The sequence below is a fragment of the Elephas maximus genome, chromosome 3 (assembly GCF_024166365.1).
Source record: "Elephas maximus indicus isolate mEleMax1 chromosome 3, mEleMax1 primary haplotype, whole genome shotgun sequence".
NCBI classification, from domain to species: Eukaryota; Metazoa; Chordata; class Mammalia; order Proboscidea; family Elephantidae; genus Elephas; species Elephas maximus.
In genome coordinates, this window is record NC_064821.1 from 86,525,665 (window position 1) to 86,545,899 (window position 20,235).

Genomic DNA, 20,235 nt, shown 5'->3' on the forward strand with positions numbered 1-20,235 from the left:
ACAATAGGTGAGATTTTACTGACATTTCCTGTGCAGATTTCCAAAGAGGAGGAAGGGAAGGAGGGCCTGGGTTCTGCCCTTAGACAGCCCAAGTATGTAGGGCCTGATCATTTTCCTAGGCAAAATTATAATCAGGGCCCAAAGGTGTATTCTATACACTCACACGGGGAGGGTCAGGCACTATTCTCAGAGCAGATGGCCCCTGGAAGATAGGCAGGATTTTCCCAGGCCAAGAGGTGGGGAGCAAACTGAAATCACAGAGTAAGAACTTCGAGGCCAGAAGGACGTCAGAAGCCAGCAGTTGTAGAATCCTGGCTCTGAGGGTAACTACAGCAGGGTGAAGGGGTGGCAATGCCTCCCTTCCCTTTCTCAGCTGTTGTTATTGAAGCTTTGCCAAGGCCTGCATGCTTCCTACAGCACTGAGGGAAGTGAGCCTGTTTTCTTCCATGTTGCCTGTTAGAAGCACAAAGCCCGGCACCTTAAAGGTGCTTCATAGTTCAGCACAGTGATAAGAACCCAGGCTTTGCACTCAGATGGACCTGGGTTTGAATCCAGACTCCAAAACTCAACTCAACTGGCTGTATGACCTAAAGCAAGTCACTTAACTGAGCCTCAGTTTCCTCATCTATAAAATGGGAATGATGACACCTGTCTTCAAAAGACTGAAATAAAAAAGATCATTATGAAAAAAAAATTTTTTTTTTATTTAAAGTTCCCTGAAATAATGTGGGTGTCGTAGAGCCTTTGCTGAAATGAAGGAATGACCATAGAGCACTCAGCAGTCCCCTTTTGAGGCTGCCTTGGTGACCAAGGTGCCCCTCAGAGTCTTTGGTCACCAGGTTCCCAAGGCCAAATCCGCTACCACAGGATGTAGGTTCCCCTCCCCTAAGATGACTCTGCTGACTGTCTTTGACACCCTGACACCCCCATTTCTGCCCAGAGCTCCACTGTCTCCGGACTCTCCTTTGCCACATTCTTGAATCCTACCTCTCCCTCAGTCTCCAGGGCCAAACCATCACCCTGCCCAGACAATTCTACCCATGAGCTCTGTGGGGGCAGAGAACGGTGTCTATCTTCTTTACCAATACGTATCTACCCCTGTCAACCCAGCCCTCCCAGTAAGCCTGCCTCCTTGCTCTCTCAGCACCCCGTCACACCTCTACTCATCAGGAGTTCCTGCCACGTAGGCCCAACAGGCTCCCCCTGCCACACATACCTTAGAAAAAGGCTCAGGAGGATGGTCCAATTGCTGGGGCCTAGACTCATCAGTGACTTGCACACTGCACCAGTGCCACCTGCCCATGGCATCGTGAGAGAACCAAACAGACCCTGGAGATGGCTAAGCTGTGGCATCTGCAGAATCCTTGCCCATCATCACTCCATGCCCCCCTTATCCCCCATCAATACACATACCACTCCCCACTCCAGGCTGGCAGCTCCTCACAGTTAATTAGCACCATGTCACTGCGGACCAGCCTGAGTGGCCAGTGACAGGAGCTGACCTCTGACCCCAGGGCTGGGAAACAGTCCACATCAAACTCTTACAGCACGACCCTTTTAGCACGCATAGTAACTCAGGGCACCGCCAGCTGAAGCTCATTAAAGCTGTCTCTTTGGTGCGAGGGCCATTAACCTCACTGCTCAAAACCCACACCTCCCCTCCCCACCTCTCCGAGCCCAATTAATGCCCTCTTTTCCAAGCACCCTCACCCACACCTCAGAGCCAGCTAGGAGCTGGCAGGGCAGCCCCCTTCATTCAAGGACTATAAACACCAAGTGCCAGGAACCCCCAGTGCCCTAAGGAGCCCCTGGTGTTGGCAGGGACAAGTTGATGAGACAAAGCAAAAGAGGAGGGCGCTCCCTGAGCACCCACTGTGTGCTGGACACGATGCCAGCCCTTTTAACACAGTGCACCTCACTGAACTTTCCTTCACTGATTTTGATTCGAGTACTATCTATCTCCAGGATACTCGCTCCTGACCTCCCAAGCAGATCGCCTTGCTGAGTTTGGTGTCTCTTTTAGATTGTATGTAATAGCTCCTATGGGATGGAATAGCAGTTGCTCTGGGAACCCCCAACTCACAGCCCTGTTGAATGTGGCTTCTCCTCCCTGCCCCCACCACCCTCAGCCCCAGGAGAGCCTGGGGATGTCCCAGCAAGAATGATATGGGGCACCTCAGAAGTCAATGAGATGTAAATGAAGCAGCAGCTACATGGGCAACTGAGGACAGGGGAAACTACCCTTGGGGCAGCCCTGGTTTCTATCTCAGCCCTTAGTACCCTGGGGCAACCACCTATTTCAGTCCCTGTCTTTCTCCAGGATGTGAGCTCCCTGAGGACAGAGACTTCCACTCAGCATGTCAAGCACCCACTAAAAAAAAAAACAAAAAAAAATCCCCACTGCCGTCGAGTCAATTCCGACTCATAGTGACCCTATAAAAAGATACCAGTAAATGTCTGTGGAACGGGTTAGTCTGCAGCAGGTGACAGGTTTGAAACTCTGGTCCTTCCAATGTTATCTCTCCAGCCTCCCACCAAATCCATACCTCCCCAAAGGTACACAGGTTATGATAATGTCATAACACCCCTCAGGAATATCCCAGCTCCTCCCCACTTGGAACTAAGCCTCTCTATGCCTGTCATGTACCTGGCTTGAAAGCATTCATATGCACACATGTGCGCATGCACACAAAATAAGCGCACAGAAACAAACAAATACACTTTCTGACAGATACACACAGGCTGATGGTTGCTTATATATACAAACACATACCCTCAGAAAGATATATACCCAAAAGTTGTTAGGCCCACCCAGACATGCCCTCAAACAGATATACAAATACATGGACACGTATATACTCTTAGACACACAGAGACATACAGCTAAAGGTGTCACACACATAGACAAACGGATACTCACAGGCAGACACATACCCATACTGATATATCAAAAGCTAGCCATGCTTCCCCAACCAATTGTCTGGGATCACAGCCACTCCAGCCCTTTTCCAAGTAGAAAATCTCCCTGAGGGTGCACCCCCCACCTTGTACCCCAAGAAGCCCCTCCCAAACCAGGCACCGCTCAATGGAGGCTGCTGCTCCTGCGGGGGAGTCAATACCCTGTGGACGGAGCCATCGGTCAGAAGGACCCTGACTAATTAAAAGCTGGTGAGGTTTAAATAATTCATCTCCTTAACTCCCATTGATCGCCCAGTTTAGTGGCCACAGATTTGAAACAATATTAAACAGCCTCCTCCAGCTCCATGGCGGGGTGGGTAAGTTGACATGTGCCCACCTTCTGAGGACATTGCCCATTAGAGATACAGCCAGGAATGGGGGTATACTGGCCTGAATCCAAGGCCACCTATGACCCACCCAAAATCCAGGCATCACCCTCCTCCTAAATGTTGTTTTGAGAGGTCCTTTCCAGTGTTCCCTTCTCACCCTCCCCTCATTTCTCCCCTATCCCTACCCCCCAGCTATAGAGAGAGCCCAGCTGGGACCCTGAATGAGCCACTAAACCCCTGTGTGTGCCAGGGGGCTGGGGCACGCAGGCAGGGGACTGACCGAGCTGCCAGGGGGATATGCGGAGGGACTGACCAATACCGCTGTGGGGCCGGCCTATGTGTTGCAGGCTGAGGCCCTTGTTCATGTCTAGAAGTCCGTTCTTGGGCCAGCAGCCCATGGCGAAGCTGTAAGCCTGGAAGACAGGAGACAAGAGTGATTAAAAGAGGCCCTGACTCCAGAACCATCCCCATTCACCAGGGTCCCCACCCTAAACCTTCTCACCAAGGGCTTACTCACATCATGCCACCTCACTGGGTTCCGTTTTCACCAGGCCCCACCAGAAAGCCCCTTCCTTCTCCAGAGCCCCCTTTCACGTGGGCTTCTACCCATCACAGTCCCCCAGGCCTCAATGGGTACCACTAGCAGGGCTCTTCTCCAGAGTGCACCCATTTACTAATATTCTCCTGACCAGGACCCCTTCTCCCACCAGAATCCCCTCTTTACCATGTACCTCTCCTTAAACCTGCACCCCTTCAGAGCCCCTTAATACTGCTGGCCCCCTTCCTACAGTATTACTGGTCACAGAGACTAGTCTCAGGAAGGACCTTGGAGACCAACATATCCGGACTTCACTCCACAGATGGGAAAACTGAAGCCCAGAGCCAACAACCTGCCCACGGTCACGCTGCTTTTGACCCCGACGCAGGCCTGGCTGCAAAAGGCTCTGAGTGCCATGTGGAGGTTCACCTGAGAAGGGGAGTAAGGTCATCTGGTTGACTCAAGCAACTGTGAGGGGAGCACATGAAGTGAACGTGTGTATATGTATGTGTGTGTGGTGAGGGAGCATATGCTCCTGCTGAAGGTCAAGTGCTCACTTATGCATATTCAAAGCAGCCACCCATCGATCTGAGCTTAATTGTTTTCCTGGGGTTGGGGAAGGAAGTGCTGGGGGCATCGATCTGTTCAGGCCCCCAGCACTCCATTGCCCCCCTCCATACCCTGCCCACACCACCTGGCTGCCAGCAACTTCCATGGGGGAGCAGGGGACACATGGCAGGAAACCAATGGCACCTTTCCTTGCAGTGCCATGGGCCCTGCGTGACTGACCTGATGTCACAGATTAGGAAACTGAGGCACAGAAAGAAGAGACTTACATGGGTTAGAACACAATTAAGTGGCCCTATGGGGACTGAATTCCTGCTCAGCCTAACAAAGTCCTGCGCTTTACCTGTGGATCTGTGTAGCTGGCCAACCCTTCAAATATTACCCATCCCCTCACCTTACAAGTCCCCAGATACCAAGCTGCCCTTCCTCCCTGTGGCAGGAAGGCGACAGCTTGCGGGACAGTGGTTAGTGGGAATCAAGCTCGGGTGAGTTCTCAGAAGTTGGATGGCAGGTCCACTGATGGAGCTAAAGCCGTGGTCAGACAGGCACTGCAGTGTCCCCACCCATCATTGGACCCAGGAGGGCCTCATCCCAGTACAGAGTTCCTCACAGGTGATAGGGCCCACCACAGGGTCAGAAACTAAAGATGGGAGGCTGGCCAAAAGGTTTATGCCTAGGCCAATGAGCTTCCTTCACAGCTGCAGGAACCAACCCTCTAGTCCCATAGACCCTTGGAGGCCAGGAGCCAGTATACTTAAGCCTTAGCACCCTCCAATCCTTGATCCTAGAGGTATACCAGCCACAGTCTAACTTCCTAGCCAAGCCTTTCCCACCCTGTCCCAGGCCACAGGTGTACCCACAAATTGGGCCGGAGTGCGAGACTCAAGGAGGGGAGAGGACGGGAAGGCAGAGGAGGCAGGCAGCAAGGAAAAGCAGCCAGTGGGCGGTGAACAGCCGGATGAGCAGCTGAGCATGGTCAGGACCGAGGCTGGAGCTCAGCAGGCCAGAGAGCAGTGGCGGGCCAGCTTTCAAGTACTTTAAAATCACTTACAAAGGCCGGATTAAATGATCAGAAATTCCATTTAATAGGACAAATAAAGAAATAACAATCTACTCTATCAGCCCAGGGAAGGCAAGCTAGATAGGTTTTTTTCCCCTCTAAAAAGGAAAAAGGGAAGGAAGGGGGAAAAAAGAAGGATAATGTGTGTTTACTCAAGCAAAGAAAAAAATATTTAAGTGATGTCGGGGAGAAGATTGCAGTAACTAGTGAAGAATAACATCGTCTACTTTGCTGTCAAATCACACCCGAATTTCAGTAATAGATTCTCGGCTGACACTCAATTCAATTCGAAGGTGATCCTGCTTTATCCCAGCCCATCAAATATTAAACACTTGCATTAGCAGGTGCTGCCGCTTCCCGGCTTAAAGCGGCGGGCGGGCGGCAGGGCTGCTGAGGCCCCTCCACTCTGCTTGTGGCTAGGGGACAGGGCAGCTCAACGTTATCTGCACGTCATCCTGAGTCTTATCGCAGCTAAGTGGGAAGACCACTTCAGATAACATTAGATGCTTGCCCTGACGCATCACCATGATTAGATTATTATAATTATGACTCCCCAAGATCTTCCACAGACTGGGATGTGTGGAAGGGGGATGGAGGGCAGCAGAGCCCACAGGGGTCAGGCTGGGCTTGACCGGACCAGGGCAAGCTGGAGTCCATGGCAGAAAAACAGAGGTGCCAGGCAAGGAGGCAGCCCCATCCCGCCTGACGGATGCCTTTCAGGAAGGGCAGTCTAGCTTGTCTGAGCGAAGGCGAGATGAATTGGTGTCTCCATCGTGGCCGCGGATGTCATGCTGCACAGTTTCATATTCCCAGATAAGGCGTGATAACCAATTGCTGCCGTGACATGGCCTCATCCAGCACTTCCTCAAGGGGGCACAGAGTTGGGGGGAAGGGGGCAGTGCACACACACAGGTCTGCCAAGCTCCTAATAAGAGGGATTTAATTTTTACAAACGCTGCTTCCAGCGGGACCTTCACATACCAGCCAAAGTCCAAAATGATATTAAAAACGGTTAATTAAAACTGCTCTCCTTCAGCCTGGGCTCTCCCTCTGTTGCTCCTGCTGAGCGCTGGCATGTCTCCCCCAGGTACTGCCACAGAGCTGAATCTTCAAACATGGCTACCAGCCTCACAGAACCACCCTAGGCACAGTACCAGGCACAGCACCTCAAGCTCCTGCAACTCTTGCCATCTCGGTGCCTCTCAGGCACAGCCAGCAGACATCAAATAGCCACCCAGAGGACACAGAGGATGCTACAGCAACCCATGCTCCTACCAACGTATAGTCTGGGTCCTTGCACCTGCTGCCCCTCTGCACCTGTACCCACAGTCCCAGCACCCATTTCGAAAGCCCACCCCCCACACAGAGATACATGAACCCAACCACATACACGCGCATATCCACACACGCACCAGATTCTCTTAGGTTACTCTGCCCATTCTTCCATCCCACACTCCCTCCAGATGTCCCCCTTAAGAGATTACATCTGTCTACAAATCTTAGCAAAGCCCTTCCTGGGAGTCCAGCTCAAGCAAGGTGATGTGGGCTACATCTCAGAGATTCTGACTGAGAAGTCAAGGCTGGCGCCCAGGAAATCATCAAAACAGGAGGATCAAGGAGACTGAGCCCAGTGGGTCGGCCCCCAGGGAAAAGGAAGACAGGCAGGCCCAAGAAAGGTTGGAGGAAGCTAGGAAGGCTTCCTGGAGCAAATAGTACTGGAAGGTTGGGAGGGTTTGACAGATGAATGGGAAGGACAACACTCCAGGCAGAAGATACAGCAAGGACAAAAGAGAATGGCAGGAGCAAGCTTGGTTACAGCACAGACGAGGATTTGGGTGTGGCTGCTGCAGCCAACGTAGGCAGAAGGAACACATCTTGAGGCACTGCTTCTCAACTCTGTGTACCAACAGCACCACTGGCATCAAGGGGCCCCAGTGCCTACGTCTTTTCATTCTCACCTGTTTCCTCTCCCTGCTTCTTCCCTCCCTTTCTTTCCAGCCTGTGGGGGACGGGAGTAAGGGCTCAGAAGCTTTCTGACCCTCATCACCATGGGGAAGGAATCTGTTTTAAGAGCTCTTGCCAAAAGCTTGTGCCTAAGCCCCTTTCCCAAGACTGGTTCTGAATTCTCTGGGTGCCACTTCTCCAGCTGCACCTCCCCAGCCATCAGGGCCCATCTGCCCAGCTATGCAGAGTTGGAACCTAGCCCCTGAGGTTCCTGGCTGTGGTGGTGGTGGCGGGGCGGGTGGGGAGGGAGTCAGAAGAATGACTGAGAAGCCCCTGAATCCTATCTAGGACAGGTACTGATGCTGGGCCATGGAGGCAGGTGAAGTCAGGGGTGAAAGACGCTGGGTCTACCACACACCCCAGCCCACCCTGTGCCAGGCAGGCATGCACACTTCCATTCCCTTGGGTTGCTGTAATTTCCACGCACAGGGAAGCAGGTGCCGAGCTGCTCCCGGCTGGCTCTCCCCTCTCGTGGCTCTGCCTGCCTTGGCTGCTGCCCCATTAGCTTAGTGGCCAGCCATCTGCGACGGGCCTGCAGCGCAGCCCTGCTGTAGGCGCGGCGGGTGGCCCCCTGTGTAACAGGGAGCTTTGCCATTAGCGCCTTTAATATTCTGACACCTCAGCACAGCCTGCTATTACATGCAAACGCTGATCGCCCTGTGAAATTACATTGCTGGGCCCGCGAAATGGAATCGTGTATAATCAGCCTCCTCCATGCACTGTCAGTCCCATCACAAACACGGCACCCGGCGGCTTATGGGGGCTTAGCAGCTGCGACAAGTGTATTGGGTTTAATAGATGAAGTAGCCCTCATCGGCAGCAGCATCAGATCCTTCAAAGAGGAAAGAAGAAGCATCAACAGCTGCTATGGTGTCTCTGCCCACCCATATACTACCTACCAGGGTGCTGAGAGTGGGGTGGACACAGAGTGGGCAGGGCAGCTCAGGCTGCAGACAGAAGCACAGACTGCTCTGTGACTTCCAGGAAACTCAGAGCTTCCAAGCTGGGACCAGCATATCCAGCATTCCCATAAGGTGGGAAGGAATAGGCCTCTAACCATACCTCTGGGTAACCTGTCACCCTGTGGGCCTAAGGTGATGGGTCATTTCCCAAAACTAGGAACTCAGTCAAGTCACTTGCCATCCCTATAAACACCCAACAGAGATAAAGTGTAAAGGCGATATGTATGCTTATGAATAACCCACCAGCCCATGCCTTATAGTGAGACAGTATGTGTAGGGTTCAGGAATCCAGCAAACCTGGATTTGATTCCTAGTTCTGCTGGTTAGTAGTACTTTGGACAAGTTATTAAACCTCTCTGGGATCAGTTTCCTGTACTACCAAATGGGATAACAGTATCTTCCCCAGGTAACCCGAGGTAAGCCAAGGACATCGACTCCATTGCCACCTCCAGATATTCTTGGTGCCATGCTAGGGAAACTCAAAATGCACATTCCCTTTCAGAATACTGCTCCCTCTCCCTTTCCCAGGTTCAGCCTAACACCAAGCATGGCAGGCTGTACTTCCCAATGATGGCTGCAGAGCTATCTCCCATCCTGCACGCTCTTCTTACAATGTGATATGACTTTGACGCATCTGCCATCAAAAAGTAGACTCTATGTCCCCTCTCCCTTGAAACAGGGTGGGCTTTTGTGACTTTTTCAACCAACAGAATAACACAGAAGTAATGCTATAGGACTTCAAGCCTATTTTAGAAAAGCAGAGGCGGTTTCTACCTCATTCCAGAATGCTTCTCCAGGTGCCCTAAGTTGCTCTGTAAGCAGTCAGACTGCCCTGAGGTGGCCATGCTGTGAGGAAACCCAAACTAGCCTATGCAGAGATTCTATACAGAGAAGTCATGAGATTCGGTGAAGGAAGAGACATGCCCAGTCAGCCTCCTGCTTCTCCAACTACACATTAATCCAGCTCCAGTCACTGACTACAACCACATGAGAAATCCTGAGACAAAACCACCTAGCTGAGCCCCTTCCTGAATTCTTGACCCACAGAAACCATTAGATGTAATGGTATAAAATATCTGTTGTTGTTTTAAGTTACTAAGTTTTGGGGTGATTTGTTATGCAGCAATAATTCTAATGGAAAACCACTAGCTACACACTTTTTTTTTTTATATAATTTTTATTGTGCTTTAAGTGAAAGTTTATAATACAAGTCAGTCTCTCACACAAAAACTTATATACACCTTGCTACACACTCCCAATTACTCTCCCCCTAATGAGACAGCCCACTCTCTCCCTCCACTCTCTCTTTTTGTGTCCATTTCGTCAGCTTCTAACCCCCTCCACCTTCTCATCTCCCCTCCAGGCCGGAGATGCCAACATAGTCTCAAGTGTCCACCTGATCCAAGATAGCTACTCACTTCTGAATATACTCTGCAGGCACCTTCAACTTCTTCATTCCTACTGCCTCTAGAACTATTCTTCCTTTCCCTCTGGGACTTCATGCCAAGTCATCACCACTCTGGGTAATTTCAGTATCTACAGGATGACGCACCCATGAACCTTGCCTCTCAGTTTTTCAACTCCCTGTCTCTAATCACTTTCCTCTTCTACCTACGTCAGCCATTTATTCCCACGGCCACACCCTGGTCTTTATTATCACCCAGAACTGCTCTTCCTCTGACATCTTACAATGACAGATTCTACTCTGACCCCAGCCTCCTATCCTTCCAGTTATTGCACCCTCTCTCCCTTCTACTCTTGCTTTTTGCCTAGTCTGTTCATCTCCTTCTGACCTCAGTACCTCTCTGACCAAGCCTGAACCCTTAAGTCTGTCACTTCAATCACTCATTCACCAATCTTCAACTCCCTTGCCTACTTATCCTAGTACACCTTTTCATCAAAACCTCAGCTACGACTCACTTTCTCTACACTTGCACTTGAGGTAATCACTCTTATTATTAAGAGAAAAATCACTCTTGTGTATTGAAAGCACCTACTACCGATCCAAGATCACAACCGTAGCAGCTCTCAATGGTACCCAACAATCCTACCTCCCCTCCTACTTTCACAAAGTAATAAGACACTAGGTAGAACTCTTAACTGCCTGTCCCTCATCTACAAATGCATCTGTATCCTCACCCACCTGTTTCTTTGCCTCTCCTGTTATATCACAGAGTAGATATCTCACTTCCTGTAGAAAGCCAATCCCTTAAGCTTTGCATCTCATCCCTTTTCCATCTCCTCAGTGTCTCGTTCCATCTTGTAGCTCCTTTCTTTCTAAATCCTTAACCTCCCCTTCACTGCTGGTTCCTTCCCCTTAGCATTTAAATACACTTGAATCTCTATCATCTTTACATAATTTCCCTGTGTCTCAGTTTCCTTTTTGTAAAATGGAGGTAATATTATGTCCTATTTGTACAGCTGATGTGAGGATTAAATAAAACATTGTATGAAAAGTGATTAAAACAATAACTGCCTCATAGAAAGCTATCTAAGTATTTGATTATTTTAAAAGCCCTCCACCTATTCTATATCCCCATCCAGTTACTGCCTGTTCTCCTGTTAACAACCAAGCTTCTCAGGGTCATCTCTACTCACCTCCATTTGCTCAAAACACCATCACTTCTTAACTCACTGTAGTGTGGTTTCCATTCCGACTGAAATAGCTCCTGCTATAAGGTCTACAATCTTCTCCACATTGCCCACATCCTGCTGTGAACACACCTGCCTTGGCTGCTCTGCAGCATACTCCATCTTTGAAATTATTCTCTTTGGTTTTCTCGACATTCTACCCTTTCAGTTTTCCTCTCTCTCTGACATCCTCTTCACAATTTCCTATATAGTTTCCTCTGCATCTGGCCATCCTACACGTGCGTCCACACACTCTCTCTTTTTTCTATACTCTACCACTTTCCCTGGTGACTTCTTCAATTCCCTTGTCTTCTAAATCTGTATTTCTTGCCACCACTTGAGTGTCAAGCATACATCTTTTTTTTTTTAATAATTTTTATTGAGCTTTAAGTGAATGTTTACAAATCAAGTCAGTCTGTCACATATAAGCTTATATACACCTTACTCCATGCTCCCACTTACTCTCCCCCTAATGAGTCAGCCCTTCCAGTCTCTCCTTTCATGACAATTTTGCCAGGTTCCAACCCTCTCTACCCTCCTATCTCCCCTCCAGACAGGAGATGCCAACACAGTCTCAAGTGTCCACCTGATACAAGTAGCTCACTCTTCATCAGCATCTCTCTCCTACCCATTGTCCAGTCCCTTCCATGTCTAATGAGTTGTCTTCGGGAATGGTTCCTGTCCTGGGCCAACAGAAGGTTTGGGGACCATGACCGCCGGGATTCCTCTAGTCTCAGTCAGACCATTAAGTCTAGTCTTTTTATGAGAATTTGGGGTCTGCATCCCACTGATCTCCTGCTCCCTCAGGGGTTCTCTGTTGTGCTCCCTGTCAGGGCAGTCATCGGTTGTGGTCGGGCACCATCTAGTTCTTCTGGTCTCAGGATGATGTAGGTCTCTGGTTCATGTGGCCCTTTCTGTCTCTTGGGCTCATAGTTATCGTGTGATCTTCGTGTTCTTCATTCTCCTTTGATCCAGGTGGGTTGAGACCAATTGATGCATCTTAGATGGCCGCTTGTTAGACTTTAAGACCCCAGAAGCCACATTTCAAAGTGGGATGCAGAATGTTTTCATAATAGAATTATTTTGCCAATTGACTTAGAAGTCCCCTTAAGCCATAGTCCCCAAACCCCAGCACTTACTCCGCTGACCTTTGAAGCATTCAGATTATGCCGGAAACTTTTTTGCTTTTGGTCCAGTCCAGTTGAACTGACTTTCCGTGTATTGAGTATTGTCCTTCCCTTCACCTAAAGTAGTTCTTATCTACTAACTAATCAGTAAATAACCCTCTCCCACCCTCTCTCCCTCCCCCCTTCGTAACCACAAAAGTATGTGTTCTTCTCAGTTTATACTATTTCTCAAGATCTTATAATAGTGGTCTTATACAATATTTGTCCTTTTGCCTCTAACTGATTTCACTCAGCATAATGCCTTCCAGGTTCCTCCATGTTATGAAATGTTTCACAGATTCGTCACTGTTCTTTATCGATGCGTAGTATTCCATTGTGTGAATATACCACAATTTATTTAACCATTCATCTGTTGATGGACACCTTGGTTGCTTCCAACTTTTTGCTATTGTAAACTGAGCTGCAATCAACATGGGTGTGCATATATCTGTTCATGTGAAGGCTCTTATTTCTCTAGGGTATATTCCAAGGAGTGGGATTTCTGGGTTGTATGGCAGTTCTATTTCTAACTTTTTAAGAAAACACCAGATAGATTTCCAAAGTGGTTGTACCATTTTACATTCCCACCAGCAGTGTATAAGAGTTCCAATCTCTCCACAGCCTCTCCAACATTTATTATTTTGTATTTTTTGGATTAATGCCAGCCTTGTTGGAGTAAGATGGAATCTCATCGTTCAAGCATATATATTCTATTGCCTACCTGGCATTTCCACCTGATGTCACATGGGCATTTCATTATCAATATGTTTAAAACTCACTTCAACATAATCATCTCCAAACTGCTCCTTCTCCTGGGTTCTCAAATCCCCGAGAAAGACAGTATCATCTACCTAACCTACCAAACAAGAAATGTGGGGATCAACATTGATTCTTTCTTCTTCCTTACTGCTCAGCAAGTTCGAGATTGCTGTTTCATGCCTCTATGCCTTTACTCAAGCAATTCCTTCAGCCAATCTAGAATGCCCTCTGCCTTCTCCTTCTTTCTGTCCTAACGTACACATACTTCTCTGTCAACATTCACCTCCAAAGTACCTTCCTTTACAAAGTCTTTCCTGGTGCACCCCCTCCTTTAGGTACACCCATACTCTGAAGAGACTTCTATCATAGCACCTGTAACATTAGATTTGTTTATAAACCTGTTACCCCATAATGCTGATTCTTAAGGGCAGAGCCTGTATCTGATATTTTTCTGAATGATCTCTGTTGAAGAAAGAGGAAAGGAAGGGAGGAAAAGACATTTTTTAGGGGGGTATAATTCTGCCAAGCAGGAAGGCCTGGTTTCAGAGCTGCCACTCCTGCCAATCCTACCCAGTCGCTTTCTGAAACCACTGTTGTTCCTACTCAGCAGAAGGGCAATCCCTCCATAGCCATCCTTAAAACTCGGGTCAATCGCCTATGTTAGGGGGAAAAAGGAAGACTGTTCCTGACCCCTTCTCCTTTCCTGAATTCTTCAGCCTTATGGGTAGCCCCATCCCATGCCTCAGACCCACCAGATTCTTGGCCAGCACAGCTATGGCAGCAAAACGACGGGCACTCACATTAGGTGACACAAGTCCATCCTCCAAACCGCCAGCTGGTGATTCTGTAGTGTGCAGCATTCTCTGGCTACCAACATACTCCAGGGGTCCCCGAGCTGCCGCTACTTCTGTCCATCAACAGAACTTGAGTAGGATAATTATTCTCTCTATGTACTTAACCCTACTACTCACAGCCTACAACAGGACAGCTGCCTCTAGTGCACTGGGCTACCACTACAGCAAAGGCAGGGGTTGTGCTACAGGACCAGATTCTACAACATTTGGCACTGGGGGCCCCAGAAGTAGAGGACAGCTGCCAGCTCAGTCTGAGGTTCTTGAGTATATTTTCAGGTACAGTAATCTACCTAATGTTCCCAGAGCCCTTGCTTCATTGCTGAGTCAGAGGGTACTTGGGGACACTGTGGTTTCTGGGATGAGGACACAATAAGAAGCTCCTAAGCTATGCTGTCTCAGCTCCAGCAGAAGAGGTTGGCCTGTCTGGGGTGCCACGTGCTCTGACACTGGTGTCTAAGGTAGCAGGTCTGTTTGAACCAGTTGCCCAGGGTAAGAGCTACACTGTGAGTTTTCTTTGTTGTCATTATAATTTCCTCCCTCACAGTGCTTCTTTTTAGGCAGGCCTTTCCTCCCTGGGGTGCTGGCGATTGAATGAAACGCCACCCCCGGCTCCAATAAGTGTATTTCAATTACATCTGTCACTGCATAACGATATAATGATATATCATGTGATATTAAATCCATGGTAATCATATCAGGGATTTTTTTTAATAGTGCACTAATCGCATTATTACATCTCTATAATTAACAACAGGAGGTATGGAAATTAAGGTAGAAGGCTCAATGTACTCCCCCCACTCCCCTTCACCCCATCCCAGTCTCCCAGCTTAGGACCTGATTATGACATGGGGAATGTAGGGTACTAGTGAGATGGACCAAAGCACCCACCTTCCCAGTACCTCACCCATGGGCAGAGCCTTCAGCATCCAGGGCTAGCAGACAGTCTGGACTGAGGTGACTGATCAAGGTGCTTGTCTGTCTAGTGGCTGCTCAGGAAAGAGCCTGGGGCAGAGGCCACACAAAGATGCTCAACCAGAAGGCTCAGCAAGGCCTTCCAGATCTCCTGCCATTGCAGCACCAAGTCATCTCCATGGGAAGAGGTGTTGCCTTTCCTTCAAACCAGCAAGGCCCTCAAAGGTGCTTGTAAAGCACAAGGCAGTTCCTGCCTCATGGCCACCTAGACCAGAGTTTCTCTTGCTACTCTACACATACTCTCTTCCTCTGGCCTAGACCTTTCTGGAGATGTCTCTGCCCCTTGATCGTATCCCTGAGCTGAACAAACCCAACTTTTTCAGGGGCCATTCCTCATCAATTCTCTCTGTGAAATCTGACCTTTCATATTGTATGACAAGTAGATTTTTGATAACAACTGCAGTCATCTCCCAGTCCTCCCAAAACCCTAGAGTCCAAGTTCTTAGGTCCTCTTACCCAGGCCTATACAGAGAGAGGAGGGGCTCGGGACTGCAGCTTAAACTATGCCAAATGACCCTGTCTCTCCTACCCCCTTTCCTGATACTGAGCATTTGGGTTAATCCTCTCAGGGATGTCAGAATCAGATTGCAAAGCAGAATTCTATGTGTCAAGTCCAAAGTTTTGAACTTGGCATGTAAACTAGTACTCAGTTAAGGGTAAGCATTTTGCTAAGTTTGACTCTCAGAAGTTGGACAGGCCTGACGATAAAAGAAAAAAATCATATCCTTTTTCCTAATAAAAAGGAGATACTCCAAGACACTCTAAGCCTCGAGTAGCAATAATGAAGGATTCTACAGGCAAAATACAGAACAGCACAGGAAGCATCAAAAGAAGATGGAAGGAATACACAGAGTCATTGTACCAAAAAGAATTGGTCGGCATTCAACCACTTCAAAAGGTTACGTATGATCAAGAGCCAATGGTATTGAAGGAAGAAGCCCAAGATGCTCTGAAGGCATTAGCAAAAAACAAGGCTCCAGGAATTGACAGAATACCAGTTGAGATGTTTCAACAAACTGATGCAACACTGGAAGCACTCGCTCATCTGTGCCAAGAAATCTGGAAGACAACTACCTGGCCAACTGACTGGAAGAGATCTGTATTTGTGCCCATTCCAAAGAAAGGTGATTCAACAGAATGCAGAAATTATCAAACAATATCATTAATCACATGCAAGTAAAATTTTGCTGAAGATAATTAAAAAATGCCTGTAGCAGTATTATCACCAAGGAACTACCAGAAAGTCAAGGATTCAGAGGAGGAGGTGGAACGAGGGAATCACTGCTGATGTCAGACAGATCTTGGATGAAGGCAGAGAAGACCAGTAAGATGTTTACCTGTGTTTTACTGACTACACAAAGGCATTTGCCTGTGTGGATCATAACAAATTATGGATAAGGTTGTGAAAAATGGAATTCCAGAACACTTCATATATAGACCAAGAGGCAGTTGTTCAAACAGAATAAGGAGATACTGTATGGTTTAAAATCAGGAAAGGTGTGCGTCAGGGTTGTATCCTTTCACCATACTTAATCAATCTGTATGCTGAGCAAACAATCCGAGAGGCCAGCTATATGAGCAATGCAGCATCAGGATTGGAGGAAGACTCTTCAACAACCTGTGATATGCAAATAACACAACCTTGCTAGCTGAAAGTGAAGAGGATTTGAAGCACTTACTGATGAAGGTCAAACACTACAGCCTTCAGTATGAATTATACCTCAACATAAAGAAAACGAAAATCTTCACAAATGGACCAATAATCAGCATCAAGATAAATGGAGAAAATACTGAAGTTGTCTAAGACTTCATTTTGCTGGGATCCACAATCAACACCCATGGAAGCAGCGGTCCAGAAATCAAATGATGTATTGCATCAGGCAACTCTGCTGCAAAAGACCTCTTTTAAGTGTTCAAAAGCAAAGATGTCACTCTGAGGACTAAAGTGTGCCTGACCCAAGTCATGGTATTCTCAATCTCCTCATACGCATGTGAAAGCTAGACAATGAACAAGAAAGATCGAAGAAGTGATGCATTTGAATTATGGTGCTGGCAAAGAATACTGAATATACCATGGACTGCCAGAAGAATGAACAAATCTGTCTTGAAGGAATTACAGCCAGAATGCCCCTTAGAAGCAAGGGTGGCAATACTATATCTCATGAACTTTGGACATGTTATTAGGAGGGACCAGTCCCTGGAGAAGGACATCATGCTTGGTAAAGTAGAGGGTCAATGAAAACGAGGAGGACCCTCAAGGAGATAAAGATTGACACAGCGGCTACAATAATGGGCTCAAATATAGCAATGATTGTGAGGATGGTACAGAACCAGGCAGTGTTTTGTTCTGTTGTACACAGACCAGACAGCACCTAACAACAACAACAGTTAGCACTTAGGCAAAACACTTTAAGTTTCTGACCTGCTTTTCAAATTAAAACATAATCCCTTATTGAGCATGTGACACCACCACCACCACACCCTTCCCACCCCTCACAAACACAGGCATGTGTATCATTACACACAGCACCTCCACATTCATTCTCTTTCTGGGAAAAATGAGACGGCTGTTCAAAACATTCGTCCCAGATTCCCCTCCCTCTTCATTGGCTCGGTCATATAACACATATGTATTGAGCAACTACCATGTGCTAAGCCCTGAGCTGGGTGCTGAAGATACACAGATAAAGCAGACCAGGCTACTACCCTCAAGAAGCTTCCATGCCAGAAGGAGAGACACGTAAATACACATGTAAAATGAGGCAGTGCGAGGCCCAAATGCTGCAAGAGCCAGAGCAGGGAATCCTACCCAGTCCTGGAAGGAAGTTATGAGAAGGACCAAGATGACATTTAGAGGGACATCCAGGTGGACAACGTGAGCCAGGAGCTCAGTTCAGTGGTCTGAGACAAGAAAGTCCTAAGAAAGCATACGGGTGGTACATGAGTCTGCGGAGTGAATAACAGAATACAAGCCTTTAGAGCCAGGTGAGGCCCTTCTATTCTCTGATGTTTATAGAAGGAAAAAATGAAGGCTGAAAGATGGAAGGCTGAACACTAGAGCTCCCAGATATAAGGCCCAGAAAACCTCCTCTCTGGCATGCCCAATACCCAGTTCCTGTGCCTCCTTTTGTCAACTCAATCTTCACTCTATCCAGGAAGAAGTGTGATATAGTGGGCTTTGGAATCATGGTGACTCATCACAACATTTACTGAGAGCCTATTACATGCCAGGCTATATGCAGTCAGCAATACAGACACAGCCTTGTCCTCACAGAGCTTACAGCCTATTGGAGAAAGCAGGTATTAAGCAAATAGCAACATAAATAATCATTAAGTTATAGCTACAATAAGAGCTCAAAGAAGGAACATAAGCTGTTAGGACAGGATAGAAGAGAGGCTCCAACCTAGCTGAGGAAAGCTTCCCTGTCCACAGGTAAGTGGAAACAGACTGACTGAAAAGGGGAGGTATTTGGGAGGAAGGAAATGATATATCCTAAGGCCCCCCTAGGCAAGCTCTAACACAGCCCTTGTAAGGAAATGAATCAATTAGGGTCCTGGCGCACAGAAAAAAACAAGCCTAAGGTGGCTAGTGAGGAAGGCAGGAGATGCTAGCCCCACACAAGGCCTCCAAAGACATGGTCGGGGTTTTGTGCACTTTCCTAAGGCAACGGGAAGCCATCCAAGGGTCCACCACAGTCTCACCATATGATCTTGGGGTGCTCTACCAATCTTAAAAGTCAGTTCCTTTGCATACCACCTCTCCCTATTCCTAAAGGTAGCCAGGACTGAGGAAAACTAATAGAGAACCAAGGCTATTTTCTGTCTAGAAGAAAAGGAGGAAACGGCGTAAGCAGCTGAATTATCACTCAGTCATTTGGTGAATATTCACTGAAGGCCTTCCAGACCCTGGCAACTCAAAGAGAAGCACATATAAACCGTGTCTTCACAGAACTCAAGGTCCTTTGAGGGAAAACAGACACAGAAACCAGTAACTACTACAGAGAGTGATTAGAGCAAACTATGGTAGTGATACAAAGGAAGAAAGTGCCTAGAGGCATCTGGAACCCAGAATGGGGTCTGCTGCTGCCTGGTCCTCCCCTTCACACAAGCAGCAGGTGGCTAGCTGGAACATCATTCCTCACACAGACTTGGGGGTAGGGAACAGGGACAGAAGTATGAGGAGGGCCCCGGGCCAGGGTTCCTTGGAAGGGGCAGGAGGCCAAGCAGCAGGGGACCAAAGCCAGGATCTTCTGCTTAAAAAGATAAAGGTTAAAAGGATGTGAACAAAGCCACAGAAGAAAGAAGAGGGAAGGCTCACTGTATAGTCCCAGGAAGACAGGAAGGGGGCACTTTTAGAATAAGCAACAAAAAAAATTCGGGAGATGGTAACATTCATCCCCAGGCCTCAGTTTCCTCACTTGGAATATGAGGGGCTTAATTACTTTACTCCTTAAGTACCTCCCTGGTCTGAAACTCACCAGATCTGAGGCTTATCAACCTCCCCCCAAGAGGTGCCCTCACATCTCTTCTTATGCTATTTCCCCACCAAGAACACTCACCTTCTTCTATCTACTCTAAATCCTGTCTGCCAGGACAACATCTTTAGGAAGCCCTTCTTGGTTTCTCTTCCTCCCTTCTCCATGTCCCACTCTGACCATCACACCCAGTTCTCTCAATAGTAATTTTGCTTAATTATATATTACACATGGTCTATTTTTTAGTACTCTAACTTGATTGGTCTAGGGGCCATCTTATCTCTCTTTCCCTGACCCTGATATCCACTTCAGGGGAAGGAAGGAGCTCCACTCTCATAGGCCCTAAAAGCAGCAGATGCTGTTCCAGCCTGAAGTCTGGGTCCCCACTCCCTCTGTCCACAGTCCTTTGAGAACTCGACAGGCCTCCACTTGAAAAGGGTGCTAAAAGCAATGATGTCTCCAAGTGCGATGGGAGATATTTGTGTCTGCTTTACCCTTGGCTTTTTGCTCCGGTTCAGGTAGGAGCGGGGCGGGCCGGCTGGCAGATCTGAGAGCGCGGCACGCCCCAGCGGGCAGGGCGCACAGCGCGGAGGAAGGCGCGAGTCAGTCTGGAGTGCTCCCCATTTATCAAGCTCACGCAGGCCGCCAGCCGAGCGAGTCTTTCTATCATTACACCTCTCAAAATCCGATTCATACCACTAATCCTGCCTTCATTCTCCCAGATTAATAACATCTCTTTCAACCTTCACAGTGTGATAAATAGACAAAGAGAGAACAAAAGGAGAGACAGAAGAGAGGGAAAGAGCTGGAGCAAGTCCCCATAATAGAGAGAGCCCAGAAAGAGAGGGAAAAAAGGAGAGAGAGCAAGAGCAGGCAGCAGCCACAGACTGCAGCTACCTTAGTGAGCCGCTCTGAGGAGAGCTGGCGGCTGCGCCCCGCTATGCGCTCCGCTCTGTCCCC

The 20,235-nt window shown here is 48.1% G+C and overlaps 1 protein-coding gene across 5 annotated transcripts in view; it reads right to left on the reverse strand.

Moving 5' to 3' along the window:
* The window catches only part of ERI3 (ERI1 exoribonuclease family member 3), a 151,210-nt gene that overhangs the window by 22,818 nt on the left and 108,157 nt on the right, over positions 1-20,235 (reverse strand). For 3 of the 5 annotated variants that reach the window (XM_049879075.1, XM_049879073.1, XM_049879072.1), the window contains one exon: positions 3,568-3,700. In XM_049879075.1, coding sequence (XP_049735032.1) covers positions 3,568-3,700 — 133 coding nt within the window. The remainder of the gene's footprint in view (positions 1-3,567; positions 3,701-20,235) is intronic. The other 2 variants (XM_049879074.1, XM_049879076.1) reach the window with 1 other exon arrangement.